This window comes from Eurypyga helias, unplaced genomic scaffold (assembly GCF_000690775.1).
Source record: "Eurypyga helias isolate BGI_N326 unplaced genomic scaffold, ASM69077v1 scaffold41407, whole genome shotgun sequence".
In the NCBI taxonomy this organism is placed as follows: Eukaryota; Metazoa; Chordata; class Aves; order Eurypygiformes; family Eurypygidae; genus Eurypyga; species Eurypyga helias.
In genome coordinates this window covers 3447-21366 of record NW_010260546.1, presented here as the reverse complement: position 1 = coordinate 21366, position 17920 = coordinate 3447, and the positions used below count along the sequence as shown (strand labels likewise).

Sequence of the window (17920 nt, the reverse complement as noted above, 5' to 3'; positions counted from 1 at the left end):
TGAACCAGCTAGGAGGGGTGAGAAAAGTCAGTGCTGTCCTGAAAGTTTGGCGTGTCAAGCCAACAGGGTTTAACCGTTCTATGGTTACCTCCTGGTCACGCAGCACTTCCCCGAAAGGTGCTTTTCCTACAGCAACAGCATCTGAAACCAGACCCAGGCCCTGAGGGGCCTCCTGCATCCTGCCCAAGGCAGGTGGGGTCGGAGGGGTAGAAAGGAGGAGAATGTTCCTCGCTGCTTTTGCATCTCTGTTCTCATGGGCGCTCACTTTCACCCCCGCACACCCTCAGCCCCCCCCTACTGCCCGCTGCAATTCAGGCCAGGTTTTGATGACTACACGAGCTTACACGGCTCGCAAGTCCCCAGCCAGTGCAGAAGCACCGCTGCATGGAAGGGCAGCCAGAAGTACATCGCACTGTAACAGCAGTGCGTTGCTATCGGGCACTGGCCGGTGCTTCCTGAATCTTCTGACAGTGCAGTCCTGGGCTGTGGGATTTCAAGGAAGCGTAAGATGCCCGTGACACGTCTTTGATGCTCTCCAGCCCGTTGTTCCTGAAGGACTGACTCTTCTGTTTCTCTTCCAGCTGGCAGGACTGGCTGTCATTGCCTTTGGGCTTTGGCTGCGGTTCGGTGGGGTTATGGCAGACTTCGCTTCAGACAAGAAGTCTCCAGAGTATTTCTTCATGGGTAAGTTGAAGCGCCTGCGAGGACGGTAGTCTTCAGCCTTGGTTTCATCCTGGGCCGCTGAATTACATGGAGGCCAGCAATTCCGGGGCTGAACTCCACAGAACTGGACACTGCGGTGCTGTGTGTCATGTGCATGGTGGCTCTTGGCCTGTCTCTGCTTGGCACCAACTTCCTTCAGCCTCGCTGAACTCTTCTCTCCGGTCCAATCTAATCCTCATGTATCCCACGTGAACTGTGCTAATACTGTGGGAAGAGAAGCTGAGACAGGTTGAGAAGCCTGGAACACGTGGCTCACCAGTTTGTCCTTCCAGAGCTTCCTGTGCATCTGTTTGTCATCAGAGCAGCGACAGTTCTGAGTGTTTCCGACAGCAAGGCAGCAGCAAAACTCCTGCTGACCAGTTCTCCCAGTGTCCGCACACTGAGGCCCTCAGTGTGACTTTCAGGTAACAGAGCAAGTCCTTCCACAGCTGAAAAGTAGAACTACAGTGTCCAGTCATCTCAAGAACTCTTTGTCCGACCTAGGCAGGTAACAACTAGCTCCCCAAGCCCACAGAACAGGTGGTATTGGTTATATCTAATTTTAAGCATTTAAGATAAATGCTTTTCTCCCTAGGATTTCCAGTTGGGTTTTCTGGAAATGCCAGCTGTGTTAGGTGTCTGTTGACATCCTTAGGTAGTGGCTGCCAGCAACTGCATTTCTCTATCCACTGGCTGCTGAACATGCCTTTACATCAGGAGTCAGATGTGTTTCTGTTTCCATACATCACCCCTGGACATGGACTCAGTAAAATCCCAGTGGTGCCATCATCTTTGCCATCCACAGATGCCAGGGGTAGGTGAGCACCCAGCCCTGCCTTGCCATCAAGACAGGGTGGCCAGGAATGGGAGGTGGCTCAGGATGCCCTGTAGCGGTCGGTCACCCATCACAGGAATATTGCCTGCACTGTGCGGCTGCTTCCAACACCCCCATGCTCTCAGTGGAGATTTTGACTCTGACACGCGACAGCCCCCGAGCTGCTTTAATGTCTGCGCCCCGGCTGGAGGCGCAGAGGAGACTGCGTAGTACTGTGGGAACAGATGGGTAGAATGGGTGAAATAAAACCATTCACACAAAAATTTGGTTGGGACCTGAGGGTTACTGTAAAATACCCTGTCACACTTGCACTGACACAGAGAGCCAGGAAACACAATTATTTGTTTCCTCACATCTGAGCTGCTATAGCAGCAGCAGATTAGGTCACCAACTTCATTTCCAGATCCAGTTTATACCTGCTGGATTTCCTATGCTGTATCTTGGAACTCTTCCCTGACTCATCCTGTGTTTTACCCAGGAGCTCCAACAAGACAGAACGATGTGCTGGCCTTCAAAATCAAGTACCATTGGCTGGTTAGAAGCCAGAAAGGAACACATCCTGTGATGTGAATAAGCACCGCAGCCATCTCACAGCTTTGCAGTGCAGTCTGTAATAGTGGGGAAACAAGATGCTCTTCGGTGCATGGGTATTTAAATCTCTCCGAGATTTTGTCTGCTTCGGTACTGAACAGGAATTACAGAAGCTGTTTGGAGTTGTTAATTTTGGGCAGTCCTGGGGAATATTCTTGTAAAAGTTCCGTCATATACCGTGACACTCCACTATTGGGCTGTCACGTGTATTTATAGAGCTGTATGGTGTAACATGTAACTGCTAGCGGAGGAAGTGCTGAGGAACAGGATATAAATATGCTGAGAATTCTCTTAAACTTGCACTTTTGACTGAATTCTAAAGCAAAGTTTTGGCCCTTCTTTGTAACAGGTGTTGTGCTCTGAAGGGAGCATTTCAGAAAGAAAGTAAAACTCTGCTGCCTTCCCTCCTTAGAAATCCCGTGAAATGCTGTTGTGACATCTGAGCATCTGCTGGGGCAGCCATTCAGAAGTCTGAGGCTGCTGACGATCTGCGACTATGGCAGTGGCGTATCCGGTAACGGTGACACTTGATGGTCACGCTCAAGAGCTTTACCTCTCCTGGAGCTTCCAGCTCTGAGTTCCCCTGAATAGCTGTGTATCAGGCCCTTCTCACAGAGGCTCTAGGAGTGTTGTTTATTTGGCTTTGTGTCTGCTCTGTAACATGCGTTCTGGGTGACAGCCAGCATTTTGCATAGGAATTCTTAACATGGAACACTGTGCAGCGCGCAGGAGCAGCTGCCCCAAGGGCTGAAAGAGAAAGCAGAACATCAGTATGGCTTGGAGACACAAACCTATGGGCATGTATGTAAAAATAATTTCTGTAGCTCTGTTCCACTGACTGCTTTTGTGGCTCCCTTTGATAGGCCGAGCCCCTGTGATCAGGTCGGCTTTGTGTCAGTGCATGGAACACAGTGCAGCTGCATTCGGAGCCTGCTTTGTAGGTTGGAGCACTGTGCCGACTCACCATCTTGTGGAAAACATCCCTTTCCTTGCTTCTAGAGAGCAGCACATTCTGCGCTTTCCGTACCTGGATTGAGCTGCCAGATGAATCTAACCAGCTTCTCTCTTGTGCTTCCCTGTGATGGGTTTTTTCCTGGAGCTGAAATGCTGGTTTAGTTTAAAATAATTGATAATTATATCCCTGCATTTTCCATTAGGCCAGAATGAGTCTCCTTAAATAGCCTTGTTCTTTACCAGCAGTCCAGCTGTCTTTCCTGCCCACTGGAATAGTTCAGGCCAGGACTTGGCAACCAGGCCTGTTCATCTTTTCCAGCCACTGCAGAGTTTTTGTTGGTCTGAGAACGAGTTAGAGGCCGCAAAGCTGAGCTCAAGCACATACGTGTTCTTAGTTTTCTGTTGCTTGTGGTTTTGTGTTGTGATCCATATTCCCCACTGCAGCTTCAGGTTTTCAACCTACAACATACCACGGTTGGAATTAGAGCTCTTTGACCCATGCAGTCTCTAGCCACTTTACCAGATGTATCTTACACTGGAGCTGCCTCCTAAAACTGGACATCGGCCTGCAGCTCCCCAGCTTGTGGAGTTCCCACTGCTGGCATGACAGTATTTTTATGTTACTCCATCTCACAGTAAGTTTTTTGTGCCTGTGCTTCAAGTGGTGAGGCAAAACTGCAGCTTTCCTGTTGTACTGCAGTTCAACTCTAGAATATTACACATATTCCTCTCTCAGCTGTACTTGAGAGGAAAAAAAAGGGGGAGGGAAGATAATTTCAGCAAAGATTAATAGCTGGGCAGTTGCCTCCTTCATCTGAGTTGTCTGTGACAACTGACTAAACGGAGAAAAGGTCTGTAGAATAAAAGGAATTCCCTCGGAGTGCTCATCCTTCTTGAGACTCCTGCACCAAGACTCTGGCGAGTTTTTTACTGGGCAGGAAAGTCCGCAAAAATCAGAAGGGAAAAAGAGAGGCTTGTGTGAACCCAAGATGTCTCACACTTAATTGGTCCTTAGTTAATTCTTTGTAGTAGTGCTGCTCCTAAATTTAAAAATACCTGAGGCAGAGAAGGGACGACAGCATGCCCGCTGAGCACAAGCTGAGCATTTATGAAGTAAAAACCAAGATGGGGACGTTTCAGGGGTCAGCTCAAGACGCCTATTCTCCCCTCTTTGCTTTTGGTGGATGAAGAGAAAGGTCTGTTCTGGTTCCTTGGGCAACATGGAGGCCAAACTCTCTGTCTCCCTGCTAAATGAAGTGCAGAGGGTCCACATCACTGCCAGGAGCCATAAAGATGAAGTGTATGTACTCAACAAGCCCCATCAGGAATGGTAACAAAAACTGATGCATGTGCATGAATCAGCCTGGATGAGTCTTCCTCAGAACTGGCAGCGCTGGAGCACTGCTGCTGCACAGCCAGAGCTCACAAACCTTCTGCTGTCACCTTCTCTTTGCTCCTGTTCCATGATCCCGTCTGTGGTCCAGGCATTCATCAGGGCCAAACCAGTTGTGGATAGAAACTTCAGGGTGGCTGTGGCTTTTTCTTGGGGTCTGTGATGATCATTCTGGCTTTGAAAGATACAGTTAGATGGCACATACCTTAGGATATGAAGTCATGTCTGGAGTTGAAGGATATTAGTAGTTTTTCTCCGTATTAGTGGGTGCCCATACAAACAGAAGTTGGCCAGCAGTTAAATCCAAGTAAACTGCAATTCTTTGCTCCTGTGCCTCATTCTGGTTTAGTTCTATTCATGTATTTTGGAGTCAAGCACTGTGCCATTAGTCAACAGTATTTTCTCTCCCAAATCCAGAGCCTTTCAAACTCTGTCAGCCTTTAACATGGGGCTATTAGCAAAGTAGCCTCTGCGTAGAGATGCAGTACCACAAGAGCATCAGATGGTCCTGCCATCCTGTGCGTCGGAGAGGCTTTCAGTCTGTACTTAGGACTTAAGCAACAAACCTGTCTTTCTTGCTGTCATCCGGTGTGCAAGTCTCTTCTTCTGCAGGTGAGGTTTAGAAAAGGCTGGTAGTGGCCCTGAGTGGAAAATAAAAGCTGCTGGACTGGAAATCCACTCTAAAAAATGTGACACCACCACTGCCACCCCAAAAAATAGCCCCTTACTGCGAATGAAAGTTGTTCAGAAGTTCTCAGTCTCTCTGCTGGATCATAAAACCCAGAAATCCCTTCCTAAGCAGTGTCTTACAGCAGAGTGAAGGCAAAGCCACCACAGAGTTAGAATTCTGACAAAACAAGCTAATGAAGCCAAATGGAATCATCTACCTCAGGTTGGCTGTTTATATTTGCCATGTGGTCAGATTCAGGAGGCTTTTTTTTTAATTAACCACTTCAGCATGATACGGCACTTTATGATTTGTGCCTGTAAACACTGCCCTCTTGGGTAGGCCCTTCTCCCACCCTCCCCTCATGTGTAGCTGTCTAAAGCCAGCCAGCTCCACACGGCAGCGACAGTTGAAGTGACAGTTACACCATTTCCTCCTGTGACGCACCCTCTTCTCCTTCCTGCAGGCAGCTGCAAGTCCGTGGGCGCCTGCACGCGGGCTGCCAGCGCTGCTCCGGGGCAGCCCCGCTCGCTGGGGTGTCTGCCTCAGCCCACCTCAGGGCGCGACCAGGCCCTGTCTCCGTGCTGGTCACACAGCCTCAGCGCTTCTGCTCTTCCAGCAGCCACCGGGAGCAAGTGACCAAGGTGACTGGGGCTAAACCTGTCACTGGTCCTGTGTGACGGAAGAAGACATCAAGATGCTTCTTCTCGAGGCAGCAGCACACTAAACTGCAGGAACGCTCAGGCTTTTTCAGTTGCATGCTTTGTCCTTCATACAGTCTCGTAAAAGGACTAACTCTGCTCTAGATGCCAGTCTCTGGAGAAGCTTCTGGCAAAAGAACCAACCCAGGATAAGCCGTGGTATCCCCAGGGAAATGTCCTGTGCCATTCTGGCAGAGCGGGAAGTAAAATGGGACTGCCCACCATGAAGCCATTGAGAGGAAAGCATTTTGTCTGCTGGAAAAAAACAAAAGGCCCTTAGCTCTTTCTGGGATGTGTCACTGCAAAGCATCTGCAGAGAGGGCTTGGACGGCCTTGGCTTGTTCTGTTCCAGCAGTTAGCGTGCACTGGGGTGGGCACAGAGGTGTGTCTGCAGAGCCCTCCCTTCGGCTGCTGCGGGGGTGCGCACTGCAGCCATACCCCGTTTTCGGGTCTGGGAGCCTGAGCGTTTGAGCATGACAAGTGTGTAACTGCTGACCTCTGCACCCAAACGGATGCATACCCACAGGATTATTCTGAGTGTCCTAATCCAGAGAGGCCCGCAGAGAACCGTGAGAAGATTTCAGACTACCAAATGAGTGCTAATAAGGCAGCTGAAGGGCAGTGCCAGTAAAGCAAAGCGGCGCAAGTGGTGACAGGTAGCCTAAGCAGCATACACACTGACAGCTTCCATATTAGGACATCTTTCACACTTCAATTGTAGACCCTGTTGCCACAGGATTCTGTGAAGTTCAGCTGTGATAGTGCAGATCCACAGCCTGACTACAGCTGGCTTCAGCAGAGCCTGCTCTAAGGAGAAGTCCGTGTTGACAGAGCCGCTGGAGACTACTGAGAAGGAAGGTCACAGCTGGCACAGCTTGGCTTAGGAGCATTTGGGACATAATTATTTAGGGTTGTGAGATGCTGCGTGTGAGCAGGATACATAACAAATGCTGGTATTCTGTGGGGAAGGGGAGGCAGTGGACCAGGACGTTACGTTACAGTGAGGTTGCTTTCGAAACTGGAATTCAGATCCCTGGACCAGCAGAAGCCTACAGCTACCTGCCAGTTTGTAACGCCCCTGTGGGTCCAGAAGATTACCCACAGCATACCTCTTGAGTTCACACAGGACATGTGATATGTCTGTGCGTTCTGCTCACATCAAGGGTATGTTACAATTCTCCAGAAATTCATCTTCCTTCACAGAACTCTCTCTTCTCCAGTTCTGTAAATATATCAACCAAGTTACTAAAAAGCTGTTCACACAAAAATGGTATCTCTAGGAACACGCCTGTTTCAGAAACCGAGACTGCTACCCTGTGCAACAGACACCAGCGTCCTTCTCTGGCCTGTTATTTCCAGCTCCTGCCTGTGTTCCTCATCTCTTTCAACACTGCATTTGCACTACGGGTGCCTTGGTGCTGTCCTGAGGGCCCGAGAGGCCGAGTCCTGCTGTGGAGGAGCACATCTGCCTCCCACACTGCACTGCACTGCCAGCCTCGGGAGAGCCTCCTCAAGTCACGCTAGGTTGGAGGACCCTGTCATCCCTGCTGCTGGGTCCCTCACACCCAGAACAGGCTGCTTGTTTCCTGAGTGCAGAGCTGGCCGTTTGTTCAGTGGCAGTTACTCCGCCCAAACGAGAAAACGTAGAATTAGTTAAAATGGAAAGTGCCCCTAGCAGCCGGGTAAACAAGAAACCCATGTGAAAGGAAGCCAGACAGAGAGGCGTGTGTGTTTGTCTGCTCCTGCTCTGTCCAGCTGACACGGATTCATACCTCAAAGCAGTCAGTAAGACTGGGGGGGGGGAACAAAACATCCCAACAAAACCCCCCTCCCAAAAAACCCAACTCCAGGAGCAGGTTCTATTCCAGACCCTGTAATCAGATCTCTGCCTGGGCAGCGTGCATCTGGCGGTGGTGACGGTTCTGGGTTGTCGGAAATAGGAATGGGTTTGGTGCCCACACTGGTGGGTTCCTACGCCGGCGCTGGGTCGTGGTGTTTCCTTTCTGTCATCAGCCATGGGCAGTACGCGCTCCTCGGGGGGGTGCCAGCGCCGCATGACAGCCTAAAGAACCGCTGACACTGCCTCGCAGATGAGTTAGACACAGATCTGCATGTACCTTGAGCGCGGTTTTTAACTGCTCTACGAGACAAAGAACAGGTGTCGTGCAGATTCCACTTATCATTTTCCTAAAAATGGGGCTGATCCCCCCCCCCACTCGCTGCACAGTGAGGTCAGCAGCGATAAAATTCCATCCTTCTCCTCTTCCCAGTCTAAAATGATGAAATTCTGTGCTCACTGCTAATCACAAAGGTTTTTTCATCCAGAAATGACACACAGGATGCCCTTTATCCCTCCTGAGGTGCTTCTTCCCACTTGCAGATCCGCTGGCTCCGAGCACAGCCCCAGTAGGGTGGATGTGCTCATTCCCAGAGAAGACTGTCTTACGGAAGAGCTCTGTGCCATGAAGACAGATGCCAATCCAGAGATCTCCACTGAGTTGTGGATTTGCCACTCTTCACTGTCGGAAGCCATAGGTTTCTCTGAGATTGCCAGGTAACCTTTTAATTCCCATTGTAGTCACCAAGCAGAGAGTCTGCTAGAAAATGGGAATCCCTCCTGTTGGAGTTTTTAGAGGGAATTCCCCCATTTGACATTTTCCATTCAGGAATTAATGATTTTCCCAATAGGATGGAGTAGGTAAATAGAAAAGCTGCTGCTTTACTGCTTTCCAAAGTGCAACAAAGGCTGAAGTATGGGCTTTCCCCTGCCCTTCGCACTCTATTTTTCAGCCAGAAGGGACATCCGTTTGTTACTAGGTGTCCTCTCACTTACTTACTGCTAAAAGTACAAGTGTTAGTTTCTCTTCACAGCTTATAAAAGTCTGCGATAGCAGAGCTCAAACAAACCAACCAAAAAACCCCACCACCCCAAACCCTGACTATTTCCCCACAGAAAAGGTCAGGAGAATAGGCTGTGTCCAAAGAACACCCAGTCCTGTGACACTTCATTTTTCAGCCTCCTCAGTTTCTTTTTAAACTCTTGGCTGGCTGAACTGTGGGGCCAGGCAGAGGCGAGCTCAGCTTTGTTTAGCGAGTGGTGCGAGTCCTTCCTGTAACACGCCTTAAAAGGGAAGTTCTGATTGAGGTAGCGGTTTGGCTGTGAGTCATCCGAGTGAAATGGTGGGTCTGTTTCTCCGACAAAAGCCAATCCAAATTCCTGGAAGTGGTCTCACCCCTGAGCCTCGGAGAGCTTTGTGTTTGCTAGCTGGAAGGTACAAAAAGCAACGGGAACACTTCTTCCCAGTCGTCTGAATCAAAAAGTCTCTCTGGTAAGTTGCCTGATAATTGCGGGAGCGACACGCAGAAAAGGGTCCAGGAAACATCTTTGTGATTACACTCCGTTCGTTACCATGGAGATCTCAGAAAATGGCAGGTTTGGTGTTTGGCATTTGAACAGCAGGTTCTGCACCCGAGAGAAGTTTTTGACTTTTGCAATTCATCTCCCACAAGGGGCTGACCTTTCTCTCCTGAGCCATATATAGCTTTGTATATCCCTCCCTCAGTAAAAGCCACTCTCGTGAATATGTGTACGAGTACTGCCCTGAAGCGTGCTCAGTCCTGGGAAGTCACAGGACGCTAAATATTAAAAGTTTAGAAAGCACAGAATATGGACTGCCAGCACAGTCAGCAGCAAATCCCACGTATCTGGCACCGCACATGGCAAAGCCGTGTTACTTACAATCGCTTTACTGCGATTTAGCAGAACGTGTTCCTCAGCAGCAGTCCTCGGCACAAGAAAGGTAACGGGGCAGGAAGGATGGAGGGGAGGAGAAGGATCACAGTAGCTGGGATAGAAATCTGGCTGACACACAGTGTCACTGTGTGCTGTGCATCACTGTGTGCTGACACAGTGATGCGGCAGTGAGTGGGCAGCAGGCAGGAGTTTGCCTCCTGCAAGCAGGCTTCAGCCCTGTGCCTGGATGCTCTGCACTCCTATATTGACTGTTTCATTTTCCCAGCAGTCATTGCAAACTGTCATTTGTAGAGCTTTCTAGTCTAGGTTCCACACGGCCTGCTAACAGGAAATGCCAGCAGCTCCGTTCACCCTGAAGGTTTGGGTCAGGTTGTGAAATGAGGTGTGAGTTGGTAATTGAGAAGACTAGATGGCTATTACGTAGGCAGGGCTGGAGCAGGGCTCGCTGTGCCCTCTGCTGTGCACCGCCTGTACCTCCACTGGGCCCTCAAGCGTGAGGGAGAGGAAGCCGATTTCGCCAGCAGTGGATTGGCGTGGCAGACTTCTGCGTGTCCTCCACGTTGCCCACACAAGACAGGGACTAGAATTTCAAGGCATGCACTGAGCCTTCTGTACTCTGGCCGAGACGGTACCCAGAGACAAGGCAAAACCTCGGTGGTTGTGGTCTGGTGGGACCTGACACCACTCATGAGCAGATGTGTTGCCTAGGCACAGCTCAAGCATGGACGTTTACAAGCAGGGAAAGAAAAATTCAGTGATCTGGTTTCCTTTTGTCCTAGATAAATCCCATACAAAACCCCCTGTCGAATGCGAGTATTTCCAGCAGTTTTACAGGTGGCAAGAGAGGAATGCTGCTCCCCTTACCTCTGCAGTTTTTGTCCTGTCAAGTTCTGAATATAGCTAGGGACTTCGGTCTTTAACTGTGTGTGGGGCTCTACTGACATCTCCCGTGTTCTGTACTTGTCTCAGGCCTGGTCCTTGCTGGCAGTCTCATCCCAGATGCTTCACTATCCTCTTCCACTCCTTGCTGCTCTTTATGTCATTGAATTTGTCTACACACAGATAACGCCTTGTGCCAGCAGCCTCAAGCCCATTCAGCAGTGTGGTCCCAGGGAGAGGCTGCCTGAGCAGCCCCTAAATGATTCGGTCGCTGCGGTGCTGCCGCTGGCTGCTGCGGAGCCCCTCTGACGCTGCCTGTCGAGATAAGGTGGTGGGAGGGGGTCCTGCCGTCCAGCCGAGGGCAGCGTGCACCACGAGATCTGTCTGTAGGCCACGCGTGCCAGGTGCTTGGCCTGCAAGTCGCAGGCACTCTAGTGCCTTCATGGAAGATCACCTTTTTAAAATGCTCCACGTGATTTGTCTGGTGCTGTGATTCTGTCCATTTCCCAGCAACTCTTCCCCAAGTCTGATCACAATGCTCCGATAACATCAGCCTTTAAAAGCTGCTGAGATCTCCTATTCCGACACTTGCATCCTTCTGTTGGAGGAAAACGAATGGGATGCCGCCGGGCTACGCCTGCCCAGCAGACAGTGCAAGAGCTGCTCGTTGTACAAGATGCCCCGCTGCAAATGGCCGGGCTGCAGACAAGCTTCCATCCTCCGCAGCGACCAAGCTCAGGGCTGTCGCTGAGCTTGTGACCCCCCGGCGCTCTTCTTCCCACGCGTTGCCAGAGGGTGCAAACTCGTCGTTTCATTCACAACCTCTGACAGCTCTGAAGGGGTTCCCCAGTGATCCTTTGAAGGGGTTCCCCAAGTATCCTCCTCTTTCCAACAGCAGTCGGCTTTTTCCCCAGCCAAAGCACTGATTTCAGAGGAACATCACACTGTAGTGCCTGTACCTTTCCTCAAGATCTTCACACGTCCTTTGTTATGTACTGCCTGGCAGAGCACAGTTCCCAGGGAGCACAGTTCCCTGGCAGAGCAGTTTTTAAGTTCCACCCTTACACGGCAGTACCCTAGGTTTCACAGAAATAAGCCCTCTAGCAGTGTTGGAGGTTGTTTTGCCTTAGGTTCCTCACTGAGGAGTTGTAAGGTGGTTCTGGATGGGATGGTGTGTGTTCTTCCTGGACTGAGTGAGCCGCCCGTGGGACAGGAAACTTGGGAGGTGGATGTCTTCTCATCTGTCTTTGTGAGATTCCCTAAGAGTTCTGAAGAAATCATTGGTCTCCTTTTGTGGCGAGAGCAACTTTTCTGTGTAACCGGTGATCTTCGTGAGAGCCAGCGACCCTTGTTACTTACAGATGTGTGGGTTTGACAAAACAGGTACCAGACGTTGGGAAGAGAAACCTTCTTAAATTCTTGTCTGATTCTGATTTTTCATAGGACTCTATGTGTTGGTGGGAGCAGGGGCTCTCATGACCACAGTTGGATTTTTTGGGTGCTGTGGAGCAGCGCGGGAATCTCAGTGCTTACTTGGAGCAGTAAGTAAAAGGTTTCAAGGGCCTGGGCTGTGCAGGAAAGTCATTCAAAAGCATATGCTTTGTGTCATTAAAGACCTTTGCTGTCCACGACCTGCAGTGTCTTGCCCCTTTAGTGGCTAATCTGGCACCCCCAGCCCCTGTGCTATTGCAGCGCTCCCATACACAAAGTTGTGCCATTGCTTGTCTCAGGTGACACGTGTCCTGGAATTACCTTCTGTCTTTCCTGAAGCTACCACCTGAGCCTCACCTTTGCCATTCCCACCTTTGCTTCCATATTACAAGAACTCTGACTTGAACCCCTTGTTTCAGACCCTGGCTAGCTGCTTTCTTTCAGTCACTGTGTGGGCTGTTGAGGCCTGAGCCAGGATGAGGGACTCAGTGGCAGATCCATGTAAGGCAGAATTGTGCAAGGTATAGTAAGATAAGATTCTCTTCTTCCCCTGCAGTTCTTCGCTTGCTTGGTGGTGATATTTGCAGCGGAGGTCACAGCTGGAGTATTTGCCTTTATAGGCAAGAAAGCGGTAAGTAGCCAGCAACTTCTCACGTAACCATGGGGCAGTTACGGACTGCAGTGCCGACGGGCCTACAGTCTGGCTCTTGCACGGGGAAACTCCCCAGGAGACTTTTCCCAGGAAGATTCTCTGACATTCCTGTTTGGAGTCAGTGATGACCTGTGCTATCACAAGTCCAGAAGGGGATGCAGTTTGTGCAGGTGTGGTTCGACCTGACATCCGTGGGGAATATCAAGTAGAATTATATAAGTGGGTATTGCTTGGGAAAAGGGCAAACACGTTCCAGCACTGAACTTCTCCGATTGACAGTGCTTAGCCAACACGCAGAATGCAGCATATGTACATCTGGCCCACGCAGCATCCCTCGGAATGCCCTCAGGCCACAAAACCTCTTATCTTTCCACTAATCCAGTCTGCACTGGTCTGGGGGTAAGACCTATCTGCCACTCACTTGGAAAGTCTGATTTCTGCAGGCAATACAGGAAGTCCAGAAAATCTACGAAGACGTTTACGATGACTATATGAAAAACCCAGGGGGGAAGGTCAACAGGACTATCTATCAGTACCACATGGCTGTAAGTAGGTCCTCCTGAGCTTTAATACCTTGCACTACTGCTCTACTGACACACCACCCTTTCAAATTCAGAATGCCTCCCCCTGAGGTATGAAAGAATAGAACTGAGTGTTGCTTAAAACGGAGCCAGACCTGTTTTCCTGCTGGCTCTGTCAGAATTCTGGTTGTCCAATCCCAAGTGATCCCTACTTTTGATAGTAGGCCAGGCTTTTAAATTTCAGCTGATGCTTCTGGTCTTTGTTGTGCAGAAGATATGACTATTACGGCCCTTTTGGATATGCAAATCCAAGAATAAATACAAATGCAGAGAGAGGTAGAAAAGTCTGAAGCTCTCTGCATGTGGCAGAGCAAAAACTGACCGTGTCCCAGGACCTACAGTGTGGCAGCTCCTGTCAGTGACCGAAAGAGTAAGTGTGACTCAGTTCAGACCACCCAAAAAGTTAGTGTCTGAACAAGAATTGAAACCTGTGACTTCCCGAATCCTATTTGTGTCCGTCCTGTATCTGCACTGCCTCCCACAGAGATCAAGCCTAAGCTCCATTGCTCCTTACAACATTCCCACGTTCCTCAGAACAAGCAATTCACAACCTCGGACCCTTTTGTCCTTCTCCCATAACTGTTACTTCTGACCCAAAGAGGAATTCCAAGCATTTGGTGGGAGACAGGCAAACAGGAAAAACAAATCCTCTGAAACACACTGATTTATTACTGTCTCCAGCCCAGCACTGTTTTGGCAGAACTAAAGATTCTGGCATTCTCTGTTGTAGCTTTTGTGTGTTGCCCATAATTCTGCAAGCGCCCTTTGAACTTTCTGCTTCCTCCCGCTAACAGCTCCTGTTTCCCTGTCATCTAGGGTTCTGCTCTTCTGAAATCCACTTTTTTGCTTTGTTATGAGATACTGTGATAAAAATCCCTTCTGGAAGTTTCTGTTAACATAAATTTGTCTGTTTGCTCTGGCTTCAGACAACTGAAACCTATTTTTGAGAACATTGGCCCCTGCAGCTGGAACTCGCCCGGAGGCAGCAGTTAATATAGGGAATAAATGTATGACTTCATCTATATTGTTTCTTTTTTTTTTAGTTATTTACTGTCTCACTTTCAGTATGTGAAACAGGTCTGTGGTTTCCCTTCCTTGACTCTCCATCTCTCTTATTTAGCTCCAATGCTGTGGTAAAGGTAGTATGGAACAACAAATGGGATTACCCTGTCCAGAGAATATCCAGATGCCAAAGGCAAGTGCCCTCTGTTGTGGTGGTTCTGATTACTTTTTCCTACCAATTGTTTAATAAAATTGGAAACATTCCCTAAGTAAAAGAAAGGAAGAACTTTTTACCTTGCGAATTCCAGCGTGAATTTCCATGCGAGATGGAGCAGAGTGGAGGCAGAAGTTGGAGGTCATACCGAACATGCCCAGCCCTCGCTTCTCACCCCTTGCAGCATCCCATGGTAGCCCAGACAATATTACACCATCTGAAAAGAGAAGTGGGAAGGATGTAACAGGAGTCCTACATGAAAAGCCCCGTGGAAGGCTGAATTTTGGCAGTGCCTGCCTTAATCACGCACGGAGATTCCTGACTAGAACCTTGTTGAGGAGGATTCTGTTATTTCTGCCTGTTGTGGAATTGCTTGCGAGTACAATGCCAGTCTGAAGGGCCAAGCTTCCTGACTTAGCATGGGCTAGCATATAAAGGGGATTTAATTTAGGGAAAACTGATGTTAAGATGACTTGTATGTGCCAGCCTGTGCAGGCAGGAGGTGCGGGTGTCTCCCTAGGAAAGGGAATGTGCTGTGAAAGTTGTCCAGCCAAACCCGAGGCACGGAAGGCAGAATCAGGACAGTGACTGCAGTAGTATTTTTCATGCTTGTCCTTTGTTTAGTGAGAACAGCTGACAGAGTTTGCTGGAGTAAACATCTCTCAATTTTGTTCTTAACAGAACTGCCTGGTTGAAATCCACAATGTGATTGATGCTCACCTGCATTTAGTTGGCATTGTTGGAATTGCAATTGCTGGCACCACAGTAAGTAAATCCATGTTCTCACTCTCAAACCCACATTTGAATCCAGTAACCTGTCCCTTACTCAGAGCTCTGTGGAAGGCGTTTTGCAGCAACTGGTGGGATTCCTCTAAGGTGGAGCTATTGTGATCACCTTCAGCGTGTCCCCTCCCCAGGCGCTGCCCACGCAGCGCAAGCAGACTGGCGTGACTTCGTTTTGCCAGTTTACGTCCTTAGGCAGGGTCCAAAGTATCTAAGGGTAATCTTACTTTGTTGTAGTAGTGGGAAAGCAGAGTGCACATGAACCAAAGTGAAAAGTCAAAGGCTATAGCACCATTGCATCTGTTCCAAACCAACTGCAGACTAATGCTTTAGGCCCTTAGAGGATCCATTCCTTAGATTTTGTAAGGAATAGAGAGTACCTTTCCTTTGTACAGGAAGGACATTCCAGGGAAATGCTGGCTGTAGCACAGGTTCAGTGTGAAGGCCAGTTTAGAAACAGATTTGCCAGGTCACAGATGCTGCGATGGGTATTTTGTTAAAGGAACAGGATTTCAACTGCGCAGTTCTCAGAACAGCGTTTCTCTCCTAAACGTGGAGCACCCTGGTACAGGGAGCTCTTTCATCCAGCTGTGCCATCAGCACATCCCTAACTTTCCTTCCAGCCCCCCTTCTCCCACAAGCCGTACTGTATTCCCAAGGCCTGCTCCTTCCCCCCGAGTGACCGGCAGATGTCTCCCTGCTGCCAGGCGGCGGCCGAGGGGGCTCTGCCCCGCCGGCGCTAAGGGGCAGCGCCTCCCCGCACGCCTGTGCCATCCCCCGCAGACTGGGACACCCCCACCCAGCACGTTGCTAAGGAAATCCACCGTTAGCTGCTCGGACGAGCAGGAGGGGCGTGGATGCACGTGGACACATAAAAGCAGAGGAAGGGTTCCTGTATGGAATAGGAGCTGTGGCTGGGTAAAGGGGATGAAACCCCGTGTAAAACGTGCAGGTGTACTCAAAAGCACGGCACAGCACTGTGCTGGGAGAGAGCTCCAACAGCCTCACTGCTCAGCAAGGACACCCTAGAAACACGAACATCTCTTCTATGGCTTCCCTCCTCGGAGACAGCCGAAATGACAGCCTCTTTCCTGGGGTATTCCTGGCCAGCGGTCTCCTTCCCTAGGGAAGCGCGTGGGGAGGGGATCTGAACACAGGGCGTTAGCTGCCCGACAGTACCCTCACCGCCCATCGCTAGCAATGAGGCAGCAGGAGGTGGCTCCTGGCTGCTTGGAACCGAACTGCGGCCAAAACCAAAAACCCCCGGAGACTGTGACCCCACCGGCCGTCCTCTTATTCGAGCATTCCCCGGCCAGCTAGTTCCCTAACACGGCAAGCCTTGGTCTTGCACAGGAACTGGCAAGGGCTTAGTTTTCCCTGTAAAACCACAATGCTCAGCACCAGTTCCAGGGACCTGCTGCCCCTGGAACCATTCCCTGCTCCTAGGCAAATGCGCACACACCATTCCACACAGGAGCGCCCTGAAACTCAGGACCCTCGGGTGCAATACCAGGCATAGTCTCAGTAGTCGGCGTTACGACCTCCGTGAGATTTCTGCTAATAATATCAGTGTCTGGGGACGTTATGCCGGCCTTAACGTTCAGAGCAAAGAACAGCGAAACTGGCGTCGGCAAATAAAACCTGGGCTCTGCGCGTCAGCGAAACCTCCGTGAGGTTACCTGCCTGACACCCTGGGGTTGTGCGTGGAAGCGGGCGCTGCACTCTGCCGGGAGAGCCGTCAGATTGCTCCGACAGGCAGACTGTTTCGTAACTGGTGTGTAAGTGGATCCCTAAACTGCATCCCTTCTCTTCTAGATCTTTGGCATGATCTTCAGCATGGTTCTGTGCTGTGTGATCCGTAACACAAGAGACATGATCTAAAACTTTCACTGCACAACTGTGTCCCAGGAGTTCCAGACTAAGCTTTACAAGAAGTGCTCTTCTACCCGATTTAATAATTGTAATGCATTTTAATTAGTGTTTTAACATACTGAGAGGAAAGCATCCCACTAGGTGAGCAGGTGAATTGTATTAGTTACAGTAACACCAAAGTGAACAAAAAAGGGGTTTAAAATGTCCTTTTTAATGAAAAAAGCAAAGGTGCATCTAAGACTAATTTGATTGTTAATGTCTGTATATGTGCAATTAAGAGTTTACACATCTCTAGACACGGCATAAACACGTGCATCTCTCTCCTTACAAAGACACAGGCAGGTGAGCAGGTACCGGTATGCGCAGTACCTTGTTCAGGTAAGTATGTGCAGACGGCGCCTGTGGTGTGCGTGTCTGCAGGCTGCGCCCCAGCGCGCGGCGCGAGAGCGAACACAGCCCCACAGATACTCCGTGCGCTGGGCCCGTTTGCCGAGAACCAGCAGAGGAACAAATGCCATTTTAAAAAGACCTGTGATCCATTCTGTACCTGTTCTTTCCAAAGCCCAAAGAGAGTAGAATTAATAAAATTGGACTTTATTTTAAAAAAAGTAAGGCCTAAGGGCCCGCTCCAGCAAGCTTTAATTCCCGTGAGTAGACCCGCTGACTTCACTGTCATGCAGAGACTGGATCAGTACTTTAGGACTGGACCCTTTACGCAGATGGCAGAAAGCTCTGGGGAAGGAAACGTGCCCAAGGAAATGGTGGGAAGCTGGCAAGATAACCTTGCTGATTTCAGTCATTCGGGAGCAATTGCAGTGCGAAGTGTGCTTAAGCTTCCCAAGCTAGCCCGAGACACACGCAAAAAGATAAACCCACAAGTTAAAGAGGCCACTAAAACCTTTATCTGGA

The 17920-nt window shown here is 49.8% G+C and overlaps 1 protein-coding gene across 1 annotated transcript; it reads left to right on the top strand.

Moving 5' to 3' along the window:
• Window positions 1-555: 555 nt before the first annotated feature.
• Window positions 556-17340, top strand: TSPAN2 (tetraspanin 2; the record flags this gene model as incomplete). Its single annotated transcript, XM_010155067.1, has 7 exons — window positions 556-684; window positions 11920-12017; window positions 12464-12538; window positions 13003-13104; window positions 14261-14335; window positions 15038-15121; window positions 16955-17340. Coding segments are annotated over 7 exons (629 nt in total), but the record flags the coding sequence as incomplete, so codon positions are not given.
• Window positions 17341-17920: the final 580 nt, after the last annotated feature.